The sequence below is a fragment of the Lepisosteus platostomus genome, chromosome 5, assembly GCF_059453375.1.
Source record: "Lepisosteus platostomus isolate fLepPlt1 chromosome 5, fLepPlt1.hap1, whole genome shotgun sequence".
Taxonomy (NCBI): domain Eukaryota; kingdom Metazoa; phylum Chordata; class Actinopteri; order Semionotiformes; family Lepisosteidae; genus Lepisosteus; species Lepisosteus platostomus.
Genome location: NC_142615.1, coordinates 24,122,687 through 24,145,096, shown reverse-complemented (window position 1 = coordinate 24,145,096; position 22,410 = coordinate 24,122,687). Strand labels below are relative to the sequence as shown.

The 22,410-nt window shown below is 41.9% G+C and overlaps 1 protein-coding gene and 2 non-coding genes across 3 annotated transcripts in view; all 3 read left to right on the top strand.

Annotated features, from left to right (window-relative positions):
* The first annotated feature begins 4,223 nt into the window (after positions 1-4,223).
* LOC148665241 (zona pellucida sperm-binding protein 3-like) overlaps positions 4,224-22,410 on the top strand; it is a 39,198-nt gene continuing 21,011 nt past the window's right edge. The window contains exon 1 of the mRNA XM_088630928.1: positions 4,224-4,239. Coding sequence (XP_088487054.1) covers positions 4,224-4,239 — 16 coding nt within the window. The remainder of the gene's footprint in view (positions 4,240-22,410) is intronic.
* On the top strand, positions 10,517-10,590 carry trnan-auu (transfer RNA asparagine (anticodon AUU)). The gene has a single exon. It is a non-coding gene; the product is annotated as a tRNA-Asn (tRNA).
* trnap-agg (transfer RNA proline (anticodon AGG)) lies at positions 20,902-20,973 on the top strand. The gene has a single exon. It is a non-coding gene; the product is annotated as a tRNA-Pro (tRNA).

The following is a 22,410-nucleotide window of genomic DNA, read 5'->3' as shown; positions in this document are numbered from 1 at the left end:
GTGTGATCTGAGTCCCACTGCACAGAGCTACAGACTGGTCAACTGGTCACTATTGTAGACACGGCCATTGGCCCATCGGCTACTAATAATCAATATACTGACCAGAGTGTCACTACTTGTGTTTATTACATAAATAGATAATTCCACACTCACTTGTGTTATAAAACATTTATAAAACATGTTTGGAGGCTGACATACAGTAAAGAAAGTAATACTGAAGGGCTGGAGGTCCTGGAAAGGGTTAATAGAAGCTTCTTGCTTCTGACCTGGAACAGAGTCCACAGCACCCAGATCAGTGACCTCTGAGCCCAGTTCACAGAGAGGAAAACCAGGAGCTCTTCTCTGTCACTAAGTGGCTGTGAGGAAGGAGAAAATGGGGAGATGTGACCTGAGTCCAGGCTGTTCTGTCTGATATTATTCATGTAACAGCAATGATTGTCTGAATGTCCTCTGGTTCTGGATTGACGGATAAAAAGAAGTATGGAGCTTCTGTCCAAGTGTGTCTGACCTGTGAATAATACATTATATACAGTATTGTAATCAACAAACGGCTAATCATCATAAAAAACACAACTAGTAAACTACAAATTCTAGTAACATGGCAATTTATATATAGTAATGACTAACACAAACTAATTACATGAACACGCTAATATTTAACTCAAAACCACATTTCGATTCAAATATAAATTCTAAAATTTACAACCTCTATATTTCCACGAAAATATTAATAATGTAGTACAAACGCTACTTTCTAATAAAGACAAAAATAAACTGTTTGTTTTGTGTCTCATGGCGATCCTCCTCCCGATCCTAATGAAATGTTTAATATGATCCCTCGAGGAAAAAAAGGAGTCAAGTTCCGCCTGGAATGATTGATGCCCCATCAAACATGTTGTAATATCCCCGGAAGTTTATATAGTAGAATCCTGGTTCATGGCTTATATTCAAGGTAAACAAGACTAAGGAAATGAGTTGGAAAGTTGATGTCGAACTGGGATTTAAATCACCCGGAACAGTTCACTACATTCGGCAGTATGTGCCAGAGAGCAACTCCTAACATCCCCTCGATAGCTCAGTTGGTAGAGGGGAGGATTGTAGTGGAAACAGCTGTGGATCCTTAGGTCGATGGCTTGAAGAAAGGTGCTTTTTGTGTACTTTAATCAAAGAGTTAAAACAGCGAAACTTTTTCACTCAGACGTTGATCAAAAGCTCAATAAACGACGAAGCAGAGGCTATTGTTCCGAATTCAGCTCACGTCTGATTGTCTTGTTTTGGCCAAGATCTGATCTTTGAATTCAAGGACTACTCTGTCTGCTTTGTAATTCAAAAGTAGATACAAATGTCACATTTTTTGTAGATATAAAGGTGTTCTCTGTTTTCAAATGTTAGCTACTTAATTGGCTTTATGATTTGGTATTGATTTTATATCGTTTAAGTATCATATTATTAAGTTTGTGCTTTCTGTGTTTTTATCGTATTGTGAACTTATTTTTTAAACAAATGCTTACAAAGACAGACACGGCACACATCTGTTTATGCCAGTGGTGAATTGTACATTTTTATCAAGTACTAGCTACTACTGCACTTTTGGGAGAATAACAGTTTCGATATAAAGTGGCAAAAATATAAAAAGGGAATATACCCCAGACTGCATGTAAAGCTCTCGTTGTGACTGTTGTTTTATTTTTAGATAAAAATGGCGTACTGTGCACTAAATGTTGCAGAAACACAATCTGATATTTTAATAATTATTAATTTATTTATTATTAATTATTTATTTATTTAATAATTTGATAAAAATTGAGGCACCAGATCCAAATATTCAGTTCTGATTTTCTAAAGTGATATCTTCCCTTCCTCTCGTGGAAGTCACACAATGGGAGCAATTGTTTCTTTTTTTTTCACGTTGTGATCCACAGAGCCTCAGACGCACAGCAACCAAACCAGGATGGATTCTGCTGGGAACCAGACTGAGCTCATTCTCACTCCCTGTGCTGAAAACAGAATCAGCTCTTCGCCGAGCACTGTCTATAGCTGCTGGATGGTGCTCTGCGTCCTACTGCTCCAGCAATTCCTTCGACTAAAGAGAGACCACTCGGGGGCTTTTAACCTTTTCAAAGCTACAGGCAGGACTGAAGCTGGAGATATGAAGGCACCCGCTGGTACATCTTCTCTAACTTTCACAATCGCGACAGACTTCTCTTTAAAAAAAGCAGATATAGCCCTGAAAAAAGCATTAGCTTTATCAGTTTTTACATTAATCGATTTTGAATCTAATTTTGATATTTGACATTTGATATAATTTTTATTGCATTTTACATAATAATTATAATAATAATAATAATTATTGCTTACACTTATACAGCGCTTTTCTGGACACTACACTCAATGCGCTTTACAGGTAAGGGGAACTCCCCCTCCACCACCACCAATGTGCAGCATCCACCTGGATGACCACAGAGAGTCAGGACCTCAGTTTTACATCTCAGCCGAAGGACGGCGCCTGTTTACAGTTTAGTGTCCCCATCATTATACTGGGGCATTAGGACCCACACAGACCGCAGGGTGAGTGCCCAGCGACAGGCCCAGCGACAGAAACCAGATGGTACCGTGTGTCGGGCTTGGCTGCAAGCAGGACAATGATGTCACGGGGACAAAGTAGAGAAAATCAAAACGGTTCTATAAAAGACCTGTGTCAGCTGTCGGTTCGTACTCTGGACTCTAAATCCACCGATCCGATTTCAAATCTCTTTAATACCTGAGCTGCGGCTTCTTCCGAGTACTTATTCGTATAATTAGCACGAACTGCACAGGCTATGAATCAGACCATTTCAATTAATCTGATCAGTGTAGGACACGTTAATGTAGAATTATTAATAGGTTTGTTAGTTCAGGTTTACCCACCTGAACTAATGTAGAATTATTACTTGGTCTGTCTCTTGTTTGTATATAAATGAATGTTTCTGACAACTTAATGTTAGTTTTACGATGTAGGTCAGGCGTTGACATATGCACGAGTATACGAAATGTCTCACTCCTGATTCAACTCATGTTCTATAGGAGATTGGCAATTCCTCCTTTGCCAATCTCCTATAGTTTCTCGTACAACCATATCAGAACAGAAGCCCGAGTCACCCAGCTGTGATTTAAGATCGACTGGCATCTTTATCCCTTTTTTGTTCGTGATCATTATTTTCTTTAGTTATGATCAATATTGAACTTTTTCTAAATGAAATGACAATAATCAAACGTGCAGGCAGATTTTTGAAAAGTATTCAGAATTGACAGGGTGCCCCTTTGGAACAGTGTTCAGAAAATGTGAGAAAATGAAAGTTATGTAAGCTCTCACATAAAGCATTGAAGATTGGAATCTGAGTGTAAAAAAGCTACCCGTCTCCCAATGATAGGCAGGGATACACACCATGACTCGAATAGACTCAGCGAACTTTAACACCTATGATATTACGAGTGCTTTGCACGTGTCGAACTTCAAGAAGGAACTACTACAACAGTTGTGGACATAATTCAATACCACCGGCAAAGTCCAATGCTGGCAACTTCTGAGAAAATAATGTTCACTCATGGAATTTGGTCTTTGAATGGCTGGCGGGAAAATTCATTTATCCTCCTGTTGCACCCTCAGCTGAAACATGTTAAAATAACAATGCAGATTTGTTGGAGAACCTGACAAGAATTATTGGGCTAGCACTGTATGTATTCTTGTATATTTACTTTAATTTTAATATAAATGTAAACATGCATGCTGTATAATCTATTGCAATTTTAAAATATGTTAGCTGAGGATGCGAGGGGGGCTATTATACCTTGTGAAACACACAAGGAACTGTAAAAAAGGCTGGTATTTGAATAAAATTGGCGAAAACCACAATTTATGTGGTATTATCATCAATATCCTTCAAAATCTGCGTTCAAATGAAGGATTTGAAGAAACTATGAAAAAAGCAATAGTAGTAGCAGAGGATTTTGATTTTTGCTCTTCAAGTCAGTAGATCACCGTAGAGTTGCGCCCCTACAAACAGCACAAAGGATGAAACTCACCTCCTTCGTTATTGCTGTTTGTGCCGGTGAAAGTAGCGTTTGTGCTATTGAAAGCATCTCGGAAGATGAAGGTGCAGTCACTTCCACATGTCATGATATCATTAGATCCGACGACAAGAGCTGAAGCCTCCGGCATTTTCCAAGTCAGCAATGTGAGGAAGATGGAGCTGGTGGAAGGTAGCGTGGCTGAGCGGTCTAAGGTGCTGGATTTTAGGCTCCAGTCTCTCTGGGGGCGTGGGTTCGAATCCCACCGCTGCCAAATGTTAATGCTTTAAGACCTGCAATACGATCAGTAAAAGCGCTTTTTGTTAGGCTGCGGGAGGTGTTTAGAGATAGACTTTCTAAAAGACAGGCTTAACATCAAGGCAGAAAAAATATTTTGTTTTCTCAACAGAAATTCTCTTTGGCACATTCAGCTTTATGTAGGGAACAACATCTGCCGAGATCACTTTTGAGGCAGTGCACATGATAGTGTACCGGCAAGTACATTTAATATTGGCTGTGGTGGTGAGCTGCTTTTGTCTGTGAAACTTTTAATTCTTCACGCCGAATCATTGGCAGGGGTAAAGCTTATTAAATCTTTGAACATAGCGCTCCATCAGAAGTACTTTGTTCGTGATCAAAAGAGATCAGAGGATTAACTTCATGAATTCACATAGCATACCTTACAGGAAAGATTTAAAAGGGGAATTGATTGTGCTTCCTGATGTTGTTCCTGTGGTTTCTTTGGATACAAAGGTGAATGTTCTTTGACGTTCTGCTAGAGTATCCACTGGGTGGGTTTTATCGATTAGCTCGGATAGGTCATCAGTGCTCCGTCTCCGGAAAATAATCAGCACTGTTTTTTCCTGTGCTGTCTTTTAAAACATATAAGATCACGAGTTTACAGATTTCTCCAAATAACAACTATACATTTTAACCCAGCGGTTAGCATTCCTTCAATCCAATAGTTTTACTCTGGGTTAAAAGCAGCGCAATATACAGAGAGATGATATTCAAATATTTCAACGTTCTGTTGGATTACCTGTATGGAGATATCGCTCATAATTCCTAATATGATTTTGAGTTCAGTTTTGCTTTACTACTTTCAGAGTCTTTTATTGACCTTGCTGAAGCAGAGAAGTGACATAATCACAAATGTGACCTACCTGTACTGCTGTTTCTGGTTAATAATTATTATTGCGAGGAAAAAAAAACAGCTTCTTGCATTAAGAGCAAGAGCAACCAACGCGCTCTCTTGTTGAGTTGGGTTTTTTCCGTGGTGCTCTTCCTCAGATGCAAAGTTATTTGGCGAGCAAGGACCTCTGAGAAGGAGCCTGAATCCGTCAAGAACTCTGAAATTCTAATATCGCACTACCGTCTTGTGTACAGAGATCTGCTTCTTCCTTTTTGAGTGTTTTGTTGTTTAAGAGCACACTTCCTACCTCGAATGTTAGTTTCAGGATATGTGTTACCAGATCACAGATCATCTTGAAAAGATTTGGGGATGCACTGGCTCAGTTATTTGAAGGAACCTATACCACCAACGCACTTCTGAGAAGCACCTGCACATTTTCGCAATCCTCTCTCTCACCTACAAAGTTATGAAGACACAGATGACCAACAAAAACTAATTTGATTCACTCAAGGCTTCACTCTTCTGTTGTGATGTCGTTTTAATTAGTGTTAGCTGTGATGAGGTGTTGTTTCTGTCTCTTAAAGTTTAAGAGTCTGCTCCTTTCTTCCTGGTATAGAAATAACATGTTCCATCTTTGTTTACAAACACCACTGTAAATTATTTGTCCATCTCTAAAGCCTGTTTGTATTGACAAGGCTATTCAAAAGCACATATTAAATAAGAACACGATCCTTCTTGTTACCATTCACGTGGTTGGAGCGTTGTTTCGCCCTTTAACGTTCTTCTACAATATTTACAAAAGGACTTTATCACTGGAGTTGTGTGCATCGGTCCATGAACATCAACTGTACTGCTGTTTTTCTATGCGTAATTTAATCACAAGCACTTAAAAGATGCAAAAAGGTTTCAAAGAAAACATAATTGAAAGACAGTCGAGTAAGGAGGTAGAAAAACGCACTCCCCCGTTGAAGAATCAACCACCGTCGCCCATGTGACTGGATATAAAAATAAATTATTCATTTCAATTATTCATGAAGGGTGGATTGTGGTCAGTGAACATATGCACATCTTTAAGTCAGTTCCACCATCTGTGCAATAGGGGATGTAGCTCAGTGGTAGAGTGCATGCTTTTCATGTATGAAGTCCTTTCAATCTCTGGCATCTCTAGATGTCTTAAATTATTGTGCTCACATTGCAATCTTCTGTTGAGTAAGAACTCTTTGCTCGTGTTCATAGAGAGCCAGGTTTACACAATTAAATTCAGTCACACACGCAGTGCTACAGTCTTGCTCTGCTGTTTTAAATGTACCTCCAAAGCATTTCGTTCTGTTAACTACCAAATGATTTGAACTAATTTTACGTCATATTCAGGAAATCCAGAGAAGGTCATCAGACTTTTAGTGGCTGTTGAAGAAAACACCTGTTGAATCTCACCAGGGATTTCTTGAGAGATCATTCAGCGAGCAAGTCCTCCCTCTGGACTCCAAACATTTTGGGTTAAACCGTTATTCACATACTCTAACGAAGAGAAACGTTAGTGTCTTCCGGTGTGTGAGCCCATTTCTCAAAAAAAAAGTTAAATAAATTGAATTGTTCTACTTTTTAGGCTTGCATAGTCTTATTCATATTTCAGTTAAATCTTTTTTTCTGTAGTAACATCAGTTGATATTAATATTAGCCCTGATTTATAATTGTTTGTAATGGTTGATCTTAAGTAATTTTGTAATTAGTTTCAGTTTTGAAAAATCATGCAGAGAAGCTACCAAAACTGGTAATGTTCATATAATGTGTAATGCAATAGCAGCATTTTGGGTTGAAAACAAAAAGTATATCTTGGTATGAATCCTAACACTTCATAGGCAGCGTTCTAGGACTTCTCGCTTCAGATAAAGTTGTCAATACATCATAGATTTCTACTCAATCAATATCAGCAGTGTTATCGCTACCGAATGCTAAATATAGATCCTGGCAATACTTCGTGAGATCTTCGTAAGAAAATCCCAATACTACGGAAGGAATCAAATTTATATGTTTCTTTGGATTGAGAAGATGATCATTATGAGACTCAAAACATGCCTGTCTTTTCTTTTTTCGAGGACAAATGGATTATTGAGGTGTAAAGATGGGTTCAAAACCAAAATCACCTGCTATCGCTGCTGTTTCTTCAAATCCTTCAACTGATCATCGATATCGAGGAATAATATATAGTTTCTTCAAATCCTTCAACTGATCATCGACATAGAGAAATAATATTATACAAATTGTGGTTTTCTTTTAATTGCCAATTTAACTGTAATTACATCTTCGTTTACAGATGTCTTGCATGTATCACAAGGTATAATAGTCGTCGTGCGTCCTCAGTTAAAATGTTTTAAAAAGTACGACAAAAGTACAACATTTATGGTTACATCCATATTAAAATGAAGGTAAATATACCAAGATATTAAAATACAATTGTACAGTCCTAACTTAATAATGCCTGTGAAGTTTTCCAACAAATCCGAACTGTAATTTTGAAATATTATAGCTGAGAATGAAAAGAGAGTACAAAGATCAAATTCAATGAGTGAAAATGCACCAGTAGTTCTCTAAACTGAGTTTCTTCCCTGAAATGACTTGCTTGCGAAGCACCAAGCAGCCTTGAACAGTTCGCGGAAATCAAATATACAGTACAGATGGATTCAGAGTGTGCTTTCCAACTTTTGTGCAACATTTTCCTTTGATAGGGCAGAGTTGTCTTCACAATCTGGGTAAAATAAAAAGGTGTGTCATCAGTGTTAAACAGCTTTCCTTCTTGGGGAACAACGGTTGTGTTCCATATTTCTAACTATTTTGGTTTCAAGATCGCAATTTAGTGTGAAACATAAAAGCCAGCTGGATAAGCTTGATTAATTTCCCTCACGGGATCAATAAAGTATCTATCTATAAATCTCTTACATGTCATTTACAATGACCTTTCAACTAATAGCCCGTGTAGGGATCAAACCCCAGCTGTTGGTACGAGTTGCATAAGGCCCTGTAACGCGCAGATAAGAAACTAACCTCTGCTTCTTCATTATATACACAGTGAGCTATATATGCGAGCTTACTGACCCCTGCGGGCTCTGTATTTGATTGCAGTGGAGACCGGCTGTGGAGATAAAGTGAGACGGGTGTGTACATTAAAAGGCTCATAGCGTCCCTGGAAGGGCTCAAACCACCACCCTTTTTGTTAACAACCGAGCCACAAAGACTCATGTACAGCTTAACACTCCTCGGTCTCAGTGAAAGTGATACACTCCGTAAAATTTCAGGAGATAAATTTTTAAAGGAAAATCACCAACAGTGGCCGAGATCTACTTGAGTTTTTCATTCTATACTGCGATTTCTGTAGGGTACTCTGTGAAAATATGAGTTTTGACGAGAAGGGATGGACATATAAGGTCAGAAGGCTTGGGGAATTGAACTTTAAGGTGAAGACTGCGGGTTCAGTAGCAGCAAAACCTCATCAGTATCAGTTGACTCTGATATACTTTGAAAATGAACTTGGAGATTTAGAGTCAGACGTGCTACCGTTGCACCATGGGGTACTTAATTAAAAAAAATAGAAAAACAGTCAGTGTTCCTGGATCTGTTATTGAGAACAACACCTGCACATCAGCTGCGCAGGAAGAATAAAATGTGGTCTGGGATGAAGAGACTCTCTTCAGAAGAGCGGCGCTCTTCACAGAATTTTTTGTGAAGCTGATTTGTCTCCTTTCGGGAATTCAAATTAGCTGATAGTCGTGACCTCGTGGTGCAAAGGTAACGTGGTCTGATTAAAGATCAGAAGGCTGCGTGTTCAAATTGCATTGAGGTCTACTTTTAGTTTTTCAGGTTCTGCTCGTCCTGAACACAGAATTCACACCATGCAGTTGAGTTCTATCTGTACACAACATAATCTAAACAAAATAGAGCCCTACTGGACATACAGTTAGGATCTCACACAGCGAATACCCTTGAACACAAGAGAGAAGGCACAGTTCACATCTGCGAAACATCACATCCGTCTTTAGAGACAGCTACATCAGAGAATGGGATCCCGGAAGTTTCAAATAACTTCTTTTAATACAGGTTCAAGCAAACCTGAAAGTTAGGGAGTTTCCGGACACTTTTGTTTTATTAAAAAGTGTCTGAAGCCTGAAAATGTAATTTGAAAAAAAAAAACGCTATTGGACATTAGCAGGTACTTTTTGTAACGATTTGCTATTTCATGCTGGAAAACAAAGGAAACAGACCCAATGTTTGCTTTCAGGTGCGGTTCATTACATAATAGACATCTATTACTGTGGAGCTTGAATAAAATTTACACGAGCCAGGTAGAAGTCGGACCTACAATCTTATGATCCAAAATCAGATGCGTTATTTATTAAACTGCTGGTATTTCACATAACCGGAATTCCCCCATAGTGTGCTCAGTGTCGCTACTAGTAATATACCGCCCCGTCTAAAATTTCAAAGTGAGAAACGTGTTTTCTGATTTTTTATGAGTTTTAAAATATTATCTCTTTAAATCACACAAAGGGTTTATGTTTCGCACTGAAATTCCGATTGATTGAGAATTCAAAGAAAGACTGTTTTCTTCCACAACACCGTATAATTATCACATCCACCAGACTCTCCAACTTCTCCAGACCTTGCTGGGTGAGCATTTGCTCCGATAAATTAGGTCACGTATCATGTTAAATCACTTCTTCTCAACACAACACTTCCCGGTCCACGTTTTCTCTATGAAAAAAAGACATTTTTCCCTTGCACGATTTCTAGTTTTTTATCAAAGCGTACAGAAATAAAAAAAGAAGAAGAAATAATGTTGCAGAAGAACTTTGTCGCCCTTGTTAGATGTCAAACGCATTGGACATGAAAAATGCCAGATAAAAGCCAGTTCTCTTCGTTTCTCAGTGTCGGGGCTGCTACTGTATGTAAAAGAGGCAATTTGCTCTGAGAGCAGGTTCAGCGCTTTCTGAACGCAGATGTCTCAGAGCGGTGTGTCCAAGAGGCTGTAAAAGGTGACGGTGGTCCTGTCACCGTAGCCTAGTTGGTTAAAGTGCCTCTTTATTGAACAAAAGAACTGTGATTCAAATCCCAGCCGTGTCTTTCTTCCTATCTTGTAATACAGAACGTACCATTTCGGGCAATCACAAAGGGCTTGATTTTGTTAAATGCATGTGTTCATTTCCTTGTTTTTGATGAAATTCACACAGCTTGCGAAACATGAAATTCAGTTCTTGGTTATCAGTGCAGAAGAAATATTACCGGCTGGCAAAATAAACGGTAAGAGATTTTTTTTTTGGATTCGAGAAAAGACTCTACCAGTCAGTCTCTGTGGCGCAATCGGTTAGCGCGTTCGGCTATTAACTGAGAAGTTGGTGGTTCAAGTCCACCCAGGGATGGGTTTCTTCTGCGATGTAAACATTGTTTTCGCATAGGTCGATTGGATTTCTCAGCTAAACCATAGCCATTTTAATATTTGTAGGAAATGTGACTGTTCAACACTTGTCAAAAATGTCCAATAATGCCCAACATCGCAACTCCCCAGAAAACCATATTCACCCAAGAAAAATGATCGTCGAATCGTCATTTATACTCCCATCACATCTTCTGCTGAAATATTTTAAAAATACAATGCAGATTTGTTTGAGAAGTTGACAAGCATTGTTTTGTTAGCACTGTGCAGTTGGATTTTGATATTTGGACATATTTACCTTAATTTTAAACTGTAAATACTGTACAATCTATTGTAATTGTGTTGTAATATTAAAATATGTTAGCTGAGGATGCAAAGGGGTGAAAGGGAAAGGTCAGAGGGTATAGTAACAACAAAGTTAGGATTGGTGGAAGTGGTAGGGGTGTTGATGGTTTTTCTCTGTTGAGGATGATTGAGTTTTTTATCCTTCTCTGAAGTGAGAAACTGGAAGAGTGCAGTTGAGAGAACTGATGAGGTTAGTTATAAAAGGAAGTTGATGTGGAGCTGTTAGCCGTAAGAATTCCTTAATGTCTTTGATGTTGTCATCAAAGATAAACTGCAGTCAGCAAAGATAAAAAGAAAATTATCTTTGCATACTGCCCTGTCTTTCTAACACCTGAAGAAGGCTCCACGGCCAACACGTCGTGTTTCCTTTCTTCTCTTTTCAGCATGGAATAACCCTTTACTTGTTCCTTTGCAGCCTACGCATGCTGACGCAGCTACTCACCTGATATTTAACATTCCTATAATCACAACTATGAATGTCCACTGTGGGTATTTTTTCCATGATTATTTATTCTGTCATTGAAGCATATTTTATGTCATACCTGTAGCGGCGAGGCTTAATAATAAGGCAGAATTAAGTGTTTCTGAGCTTTCCCAAATTAGGCCTCATTTCTCTGTTCATCTCTGTGGTGCAGCCACAGAGAAAGAATTCATGCAAGCTGATTTAAGATGTTTTCTTGTGATAAGAAACCAGCTCCCAAAGGGGGATGCACTTAGCTAAGCCTGGCTATCATGATCAATGGTCATCCATTGGTGCCTATCTGTCTAGGGAGTGCCAGTTGGACATCTGGACTGCATTACTAAGTGTCAGGACTAAGTGACTCATATCTCACCTTGATCAACCAATCAGGGACCGGTAGGGCCGAGTAACCCACGTGGGACTCTGATGCCCATGGAACTTTCAGCCAATCAATGAGCTGAAGTTCCTCCAGGTAAAAACAGGCAACACAGAGAGCCTGAGAGATTCAGATTCAGATTCAGATTCAGATTCAGATTCAACAAGATTCTGTGAGAATTCCAGGGCAGGACGGCCCAGGAGAAGAAGGCTCCCAAGGGCAGGACATTCTCGCAGCGCGCCTCCTGACCATCCTGAGACTCAGCCCGGACAACCACGGAACGGCCAGTGTGTCCGAGTGCCAGAACTTTCCTTTGTTCTAAGAGTCTAGAGTGGAGGTTGCCAGAGAGTAACCAGCAGCAGGCCTCGTGAACAGGTCGGAACTGTGGACAGCTGAATCACTATTCAGAACTAGCTCTTCATCAGGAACGAACCGGTCCTCTTCCTGACTTGCTGGGACCCACAGTCATCTTTTCTCCTGTGCACAAACTTTGCTAGTTAAAGCCAACAGTGAGCATCAGCAGCGCACCGTCGCAAGCCGCACAGCACAGCCTGGCACCAAGCCAGAGAGCGCGGATTGGACAGCAACAGCCTGCAACTGTTTCTTTGTGCCCGCAGGAGATCTGAATCCCCAAAGATTGGATGAGTATTCAACTTCAATGCATTTCAGCTCGAGAATTCAATTGCTATCCCAACCAGTTGATATCAATTTAATTCCTAAGAGTTATGTACTTGTTTCGAGTATCTAATGTAGAAGTTATAACCAAGTTCACTTTACGAAACGGTCTAAATGAATGATATACTGAACGTATGTCCTCTTGATATGTGTAACACTTTGTAACTGATTGAATATATATCTTTTTGTATTCTGATAACCCTCTCGATAAGATCTGTTAGGTTTACATGCATATTCTATGTATTAATAAATGTATCCTCGTGTATTAGTACCTGTGTGTGCGCGTTGTTTGAGTTATGTCGCATGGTTGGACTCTAAAGCCATCAAAAGAATCAACTTTGTGATTTACTGCTACAATTAATAATTGTCTCAGTAAATGCCCAAACCCTACAGAACTGGTGCCTTCAGAGAGCCACTATGATTACATATTTGGCGTCCCTGAACCGGTTTTCCCTACATACCGAAGTGTCATAATCATCGAAAAAAATTGTTTTTCATTTAGAAAGTCAGAAAATGATAAATCACTATGAATTGCATTTAGCCTGTTCTGATCTAGATTTTCTATATACTTTAACATGCCATGTTCACAATGTCACAACTCAGAAATGCAACAGTGAAGTGTTGTAATTACCAATGTACATAGTGTCGGAACATTGAGATGTTTTGGTAATGAGGAAGGAGGGACATGCCATGTTCACAGGGTCATATTTGAAAAAATGGTACTGTAAAATTTCCTAAAGTTCAGGATTTTGATAGTCTGTTCCATTGTCTCTCACACCTCAGTGTCATAATTTTTAGATGTTTTTATAACCAGGGGGTAGGTTTATAGCAAGAAGCAGAAAGTGCCATCACCCGTTGCTCATCCTCGGTTAACCATATATTCTCATATGCCATGTTCTAAATGTCCCATTTATATTAAAAAGTTCTTGTAAAATGCAAGATTTTAAGACTTTTGATGATCAGAAGGTAAGGTCGTGGTAAATATGCAGAAAGTGCCTGTGAACTTATGTTTTGCCTTTGTCTTATTTACTTATTGTGTTTGTGTTATTGTGAGTTTTGAAAATTGGTTTACAATTTTCTGAAATGTGTTTCACACAAAAATTATATTTGGATAGTCACTTACATATTCCCCTTTACTGAGGATAAATACAGTAATCCATCCCGATTAGTACTTTTAAAAATTACTGTAAAGAGCCATCTACAGGTGAAAGGCGGCATAACATCACAGCAGCAGCATTTAGGGCAGAAGAAGAAGCTGGCGAATAAGAAGCCAGATTCAGCCTCGTTAATGCAATACCATTGGGTGAGGTGGAAAAATATTTCTTGCTCTGAATCCTAACATTTTTATAGGAGGTGTTCTAGTACTTCTTGCCTCAGATAAAACTACCAATACACTTAATTTCTACTCCATCAATATCAGCAGCGTTATCGGTACTGAGTCCTAAATGTACGTCCTGTCATCATATAAAATGTCAAAAGTTTTGACTGCATTCAACTGATCAAATTTCTCTTCGATGACAGTTATAATGTTATCCAAAATACATCCGAAACAAATTTGCACTGTTTTTTTTTATCCAGAAGAGCATCATCATGAGACTCAAAGCATACCTGTTTTTTCTTCTTTCCAGGAGGAAGGATTGTTCAGATGCAAACATTGGTTCAAAATCAATGTACTCTCCTATCGCTGTTGCTTCTTTAAATCCTTCATTTGAACGTCGATATTGAGGGTTGATATCGTACAAATTGTAGTTTTCTTTTAAAGCAAATTATATTAAAATATGAGCCTCTGTTATAGTTGTCTTGGAAGTTTCGGAAGGTATAATAGACCCCCTTGTGCCCTCAGCTAAAATATGATAAAATACAACAAAATGTATTTACATAGAACAGCATTTATGGTTACATGTATATTACAATTAAGATAAATATACAAAAGTATTAAAATACAAATGTACAGTCCTAGCATAATCATGCTGTCCAACTGTCTTTTTTGCTTGTCAAGTTCTCCAAGAAATCTGTGTCGTAATTTTAAATATTCTAACTAAGGATGCATCGAGAGAATTCTTCTGCTAGCCGTTCGAAGATCAAAGTCCTTGGCTGAATATGATGTCCTTGAATGTTGGTCATTATTGGCCATTCCCAGTGATATTGACTTACATACTTAATTGTTTAACAAAAACATTCACATTTCTTGCAAATATCAAGTGGGTTAAGGTTTTGCTAAGAAATCCAAATAAGTAGAGATGAGGTTTACATTGCAATAATGAGAAGTGCATTTCTGGGTGGGCTCAAACCACTAACCTTTCAATTAACAGAGACTCACGTGTGTCCCTTTTCTCCATTTGCAAGCTTAAAAAAAAGAAAATAATGCTTTTTTCTTACCAGCCTGCGATATACAAGGCAATATTTGTATTTCATCTTTCACAAGCTGTATGGATTTCATGAAAAGCAAGTTGTTCCAGAAAGAAAATGAAAACTTGCGTTAAACAAAATCAAGCTGTACGTAATCATCCATAGTGATACATTTTGTAAGACAAGACAGGAAGAAAAGCACTGCTGGGATTTGAACTCAGCATCTCCTGTTTAAGAGGAAAGCATGTTAACCAAATCAGCCAAAGTGCCATCAGTGTATCAACACCATGTCTGAGTCAGTGATTGCAGCTGACTGTCACTGGAGGACAGTTCATCGTGAACAAGTCAGCCTGCATAATGAGGGGGAAGAGACTGACTTCTGTGATGCAGTATCGACAGATACTAACCTTCTGTTCAACTGTTCTCTGCTGCATTCTGGATTAGCAGGTAAATATTGGTTTCCATGCGTGTGTAGGGGTTTTGTGTATTTACTGGGACAATTATTAATTGTAGCAGTAAGTCACAAAATGATTCTTTAATGGCTATTAGAAAACCGACCTTGCGGGTTAACTCATTAACGCACACACACAGATACTAATACACTTATTAATACATAAAATGTGCATATAAACATAACAGATCTTAAGAGTGTGGGTTAGCAGAATACAAAAGGTATATATTAAATCATGAAGAGTTCCAAACCAAGAGGGACATACATTCAGTATATCATTCATTTAGACCGTTTCATAAATGAACTTGGTTATAACTTCTACATTAGATACTCAAAACAAGTACATAACTCTTAGGAATTAAATTGATATCAACTGGTTGGGATAACAATTGAATTCTCGAGCAGTAATGCAGTGAAGTAATAAGTGAATACTCATCCAATCTCTGGGGATTCAGATCTCCTGCTGACTCAAAGAAACAGTTGCAGGCTGTTGCTGTCCAATCCGCACTCTCTGGCTCGGTGCCAGTGCGGTGCCTGTTGCCTGTACTGTGCGGCTTGCGATGGTGCGCTGCAGATGCTCACTGACCGGCTAGTTAGTGTTGGCTTTAACTAGCAAAGTTTGCGCACAGGAGAAAAGATGACTGTGGGTCCCAGCAAGTCAGGAAGAAGACCGGTTCGTTCCTGATGAAGCGCTAGTTCTGAATAGTGATTCAGCTGTCCACAGTTCCGACCTGTTCACGAGGCCTGCTACTGGTGCTAACCTCAGGTGGATCCTCTGGTTACTCTCTGGCAACCTCCGCTCTTGACTCTTAGAACAAAGGAAAGTTCTGGCACTCGGACACACTGGCCGTTCCGTGGTTGTCCAGGCTGAGTCTCAGGATGGTCAGGAGGCGCTCTGCGAGAATGTCCTGCCCTTGGGAGCCTTCTGCTCCTGGGCCGTCCTGCCCTGGAATTCTCCTTTGAATTCCCTTTAGAAAAGTCCACAGAATTCTCCTGAATCTTACTACAGGCTCTCTGTGTTTCCTGTTTTTACCTGGAGGAACTTCAGCTCGTTGATTGGCTGAAAGTTCCATGGGCATGAGAGTCCCACGTGGGTTACACGGCCCTACCAGTCCCTGATTGGTTGATCAAGGTGAGATATGAGTCATTTACTCCTGACACCTAGGAATGCAGTCCAGATGTCCATCTGGCACTCCCTAGACAGATAGGCGCCAATGGATGACCATTGATCATGATAGCCAGGCTTAGCTAAGTGCATCCCCCTTTGGGAGCTGTCCCTTATCAAAGGAAACCTTAAATCAGCCTGCATGAATAGTTTCTCTGTAGCTGCACCACAGAGATGAACAGAGATGGGGCCTCATTTGGGAAGGCTCAGAACACTTAATTCTTTCTTATTAATAAGCATCGCTGCTACAACACATATGCAGTTTGAGCAAACATAAGACAATAACCAAGTACCACAAACTACCAGGCATCTAGTATCATTTGCAGTTTAGGTGGGGAGCTGCATCACCATGTGTAGGCTGCAAAGGAACAAGTAATAGGTCTATTCCATGCTTAAAAGAAAAGAAAGAAAACACAACATTTCAGCCGTGGAGCCCTCACACCTGAAGAAGCCTCCACGGCTGAAATGTTGTTTTCTTTCTTCTCTTTTCATCTAGTGTCATTAGCCTTTTAACAGTTCCTGTCAAAATAAAATAGAAATGGATAACATTCTAGAGAGAGTATGAAATACCAAGGTACAATTTAAAACATATCTCTTCCACTACAACCACAATATTTTGGAGAGATCGTTGAACCTCACTGTTCTGACATGTCCGTTAGCCTCCGTCCTGCTTCAGCAATGAATGTGGCGGGGCACATTCTGAGGGAGATGAGGTCAATCAGGTGGCAGGAAAACCACACTATGCTTTTTTTTGAGATCCTGAAAAGGAAAGAAGGGCCATGTATATGTGTGCAGCTGGATATGTAATTGCAGGTGGCGTAGCAAATTCTGCTGAAGCCCCACTGCCTGGTGTGGACGGTAGCTGTGCATGTTGCAGCAGAATTGTGCATGTGAGATCAAGGGGGCATGTCATGTGTTTCAGCACTTCACTCCATTCAGTAGCACATGATTCCCCGAGTTCTTTGGAAGACCTGTGGACCGATCTTTCACGATGAAGAATTCCTTAAGAAGAATAGATCTCGGCCCACCATCCCAATGCCTCCGTCTCAAAACAGCAACCTCCCACTGCCCTTAGTCTGCAAGGCAGTCCTTTCAAGAGCGATGACAACGCCGGGACCTTCGTTGCCTATTGTACGAGCTTAACTTTTGTGCTCATCAATTCAACGCTCTTTCCATCAACTCATCTTGTCTTTTGACGCTTCGTGTTTTGCGCTCCTTTGACTATCGGCATATCGGGTGACTGCAAACACTGAAGTTCTTGCTTACGGAGTGTGGAACATTGTTTTCAAGTGATCGCTGTTCTATCATGTTGACGCCGAGTGAATCTTTCTTTGGCAACATGGGCAGCCTGACAGCAGTGCGAGCGAAAGTAATGGCAAATTTCTTGACTTATTTCTGAATGTGAATGTTCTTTAGAAAAGGGATGCGGCGTTGCTTCTCGCCCGTGTAAAGGACACGCATTCCAGAAGTGGTTATGAGCGAACCGTTGCCGCAAGTGTTTGAAAAGAGCAAGAGAGGAAGCAGCCCTGCCCCGTGTGAGGATCAAATTCAGGCCCTTCAGATAACGAGACTGATGCACTACCAATTACGCCAACAAGCCCAGCTGCAGTACACACACTGGAAAGTTTGCCTCACATGGATTTCAGTCGCCCGTTCCCTAATCTTTAGACGCCCTCTGCTGAATGCTGCATTTGCCTTTTGATCTCACCGATACATTTTTGGTCTGTTTCTGTTGCGAGTTCGTCTTTCAGATCTCACCTAGCACAAGTCTCTGTGGCTGAAGTGGCCTCTCTGTTTCAGCATCGTGCCCTCACTCAGCCATTTAAAATGTCACTCGGACTTCTGACATGCTGACATGAAATGTCAAGAGAGAGGGGCGGAGTGACGCTTAAGCCGGAGAGAAGATGAAAAGGGGGCGTGGCTGCGAAACGCTTCACAGCTGCACGATGCTCTCCATGCAAGGCGGGACCACAGGCTAAAGGACACCTTTCGGCACATCAAGCTCTAAGCATACACCTGGAGAATGCGGGAATTGATCCTGCTACCTCGCACATGCAAAGCAAGCGCTGTACCATACAAGCCAACCCCCCTCGCTGGGACTGATGCCTCGGCGTCACCTAGTGCCGCTTGTTCCCCTCTTACCGGGCACAGTTCACTGCCCTTCGTCTGCAAGGCAGTCGTGTAATTGCGGCTTTCTTGACTTATTGATGAAGGTCTGACTGGACGAGCGAATGGCGCCTCTCCCCCATCCTCAAGCTCGCTGACAGATTGAAATGGAAAGTGCTGCTGTGGCTCGTTGGTCTAGTGGTATGATTCTTGCTTAGGGTGCGAGAGGTCCCGGGTTCAACTCCCGGATGAGACCTCGTGTGCTCTTTTCCTCCTCTTCCACAAGACTGGGAACTGATATCCACATCACTTCGCAGCGTCTGCTTATGGCAAACGATGGAATGTGACTAATGACTGAACGAGCCTGGTGAATTCTCATCACGTGGCACAATGAGAGCGTGCAGTCAGCTGTCCAAGGCGGCAACCTCATTGCTCGTTCAAAAGAACACGTACTGAAAACTCATCACCACTGTGTCGTAGATGAGCACCGCGATCGCTTGTCATGCGTCCTTACTTGGGAAATGCAGAAGCAAAAACTGCCCTCTCTCAGCCACCGAAACGTGTGTGGCTCGCCTTGTGCTCTCTGCGCCTTGCATATTTGTGGAGCTCTCTGCTCTTCTTTCTGTTGAAGTAATCAAGTTACGGGACGTCCTGCAGCCTATGATGTTCTCACTGAGAGCTTTCAAGATTTGAAGGAAAACTACGAGCTTGATGGCTCAAGTCGAACGAATGTGATTGTTAAGCAATCGATGATCAAAAGCACGTCTTCTAACAATTCGTGAGAGTATTATCAGCACTGTTTTCACTCGGATATACTTTTCACTTGCTAAGCTGACAAATTGGACGAGAAAATGCCGGAGACGCACTCAGTGCAGACTGAGGTTGGGAAGGAGGTGTGACCCTTCAATGCTTGACAACTGAAGGACATTCTCTCCGCAACAGAGGAGCACCTGTCAGAAGTCGCAGAGGCTAAATGAGAGCACCAGGCTCCCGGAGATCCAAACTCAGACCTGGAGGATGCGGGCATCGATCCCGGTACCTCTCGCATGCTAAGCGAGCGCTCTACCATTTGAGCTAATCCCCCTTGCTTCAGGCTTCTCGGCATCATGTCTTACCGCCTCTGCCCCTCTTACCGGGCACCGCCCACTGCCCTTGGTCTGCAAGGCAGTCCTTTCAAGTGAGATGACGACGCTGGGACCTTCGTTGCCTATTGTACGAGCTGAACTTTTGTGCTTATCAATTCAACGCTCTTTCCATCAACTCATCTTGTCTTTTGACGCTTCGTGTTTTGCGCTCCTTTGACTATCGGCATATCGGGTGACTGCAAACACTGAAGTTCTTGCTTACGGAGTGTGGAACATTGTTTTCAAGTGATCGCTGTTCTGTCATGTTGACGCCGAGTGAATCTTTCTTTGGCAACATGGGCAGGCTGACAGCAGTGCGAGCGAAAGTAATGGCAAATTTCTTGACTTATTTCTGAATGTGAATGTTCTTTAGAAAAGGGATGCGGCGTTGCTTCTCGCCCGTGTAAAGGACACGCATTCCAGAAGTGGTTATGAGCGAACCGTTGCCGCAAGTGTTTGAAAAGAGCAAGAGAGGAAGCAGCCCTGCCCCGTGTGAGGATCAAACTCAGGCCCTTCAGAAAACGAGACTGACGCACTACCAATTACGCCAACAAGCCCAGCTGCAGTACACACACCGGAAAGTTTGCCTCACATGGATTTCAGTCGCCCGTTCCCTAATCTTTAGACGCCCTCTGCTGAATGTTGCATTTGCCTTTTGATCTCACCGATACATTTTTGGTCTGTTTCTGTTGCGAGTCCGTCTTTCAGATCTCACCTAGCACAAGTCTCTGTGGCTGAAGTGGCCTCTCTGCTTCAGCATCGTGCCCTCACTCAGCCATTAAAAATGTCACTCGGACTTCTGACATGCTGACATGAAATGTCAAGAGAGAGGGGCGGAGTGACGCTTAAGCCAGAGAGAAGATGAAAAGGGGGCGTGGCTGCGAAACGCTTGACAGCTGCACGATGCTCTCCATGTAAGGCGGGACCACAGGCTAAAGGACACCTTTCGGCACATCAAGCTCTAAGCACACACCTGGAGGATGCGGGAATTGATCCTGCTATCTCCCACATGCAAAGCAAGCGCTGTACCATACAAGCCAACCCCCCTCGCTGGGACTTATGCCTCGGCGTCACCTAGTGCCGCTTGTTCCCCTCTTACCGGGCACAGTTCACTGCCCTTCGTCTGCAAGGCAGTCGTGTAATTGCAGCTTTCTTGACTTATTGATGAAGGTCTGACTGGACGAGCGAATGGCGCCTCTCCCCATCCTCAAGCTCGCTGACAGATTGAAATGGAAAGTGCTGCTGTGGCTCGTTGGTCTAGTGGTATGATTCTCGCTTAGGGTGCGAGAGGTCCCGGGTTCAACTCCCGGACGAGCCCTCGTGTGCTCTTTTCCTCCTCTTCCACAAGACTGGGAACTGATATCCACATCACTTCGCAGCGTCTGCTTATGGCAAACGATGGAATGTGACTAATGACTGAACGAGCCTGGTGAATTCTCATCACGTGGCACAATGAGAGCGTGCAGTCAGCTGTCCAAGGCGGCAACCTCATTGCTCGTTCAAAAGAACACGTACTGAAAACTCATCACCACTGTGTCGTAGATGAGCACCGCGATCGCTTGTTGTCATGCGTCCTTACTTGGGAAATGCAGAAGCAAAACCTGCCCTCTCTCAGCCACCGAAACGTGTGCGGCTCGCCTTGCGCTCTCTGCGCCTCACATATTTGTCGAGCTGTCTGCTCTTCTTTCTGTTGAAGTAATCAAGTTACGGGGCGTCCTGCAGCCTATGATGTTCTCACTGAGAGCTTTCAAGATTTGAAGGAAAACTACGAGCTTGATGGCTCAAGTCGAACGAATGTGATTGTTAAGCAATCGATGATCAAAAGCACGTCTTCTAACAATTCGTGAGAGTATTATCAGCACTGTTTTCACTCGGATATACTTTTCACTTGCTAAGCTGACAAATTGGACGAGAAAATGCCGGAGACGCACTCAGTGCAGACTGAGGTTGGGAAGGAGGTGTGGCCCTTCAATGCTTGACAACTGAAGGACATTCTCTCCGCAACGGAGGAGCACCTGTCAGAAGTCACAGAAGCTAAACAAGAGCACCGGGCTTCCGGAGATCCAAACTCAGACCTGGAGGATGCGGGCATCGATCCCGCTACCTCTTGCATGCTAAGCGAGCGCTCTACCATTTGAGCTAATCCCCCTCGCTTCATGCTTCTCGGCATCATGTCTTACCGCCTCTGCCCCTCTTACCGGGCACCGCCCACTGCCCTTGGTCTGCAAGGCAGTCCTTTCAAGTGCGATGACGACGCTGAGACCTTCGTTGCCTATTGTACGAGCTGAACTTTTGTGCTCATCAATTCAACGCTCTTTCCATCCACTCATCTTGTCTTTTGACGCTTCGTGTTTTGCGCTCCTTTGACTATCGGCATATCGGGTGACTGCAAACACTGAAGTTCTTGCTTACGGAGTGTGGAACATTGTTTTCAAGTGATCGCTGTTCTGTCATGTTGACGCCGAGTGAATCTTTCTTTGGCAACATGGGCAGGCTGACAGCAGTGCGAGCGAAAGTAATGGCAAATTTCTTGACTTATTTCTGAATGTGAATGTTCTTTAGAAAAGGGATGCGGCGTTGCTTCTCGCCCGTGTAAAGGTCACGCATTCCAGACGTGGTTATGAGTGAACAGTTGCCGCAAGTGTTTGTAAAGAGCAAGAGAGGAAGCAGCCCTGCCCCGTGTGAGGATCAAACTCAGGCCCTTCAGAAAACGAGACTGACGCACTACCAATTACGCCAACAAGCCCAGCTGCAG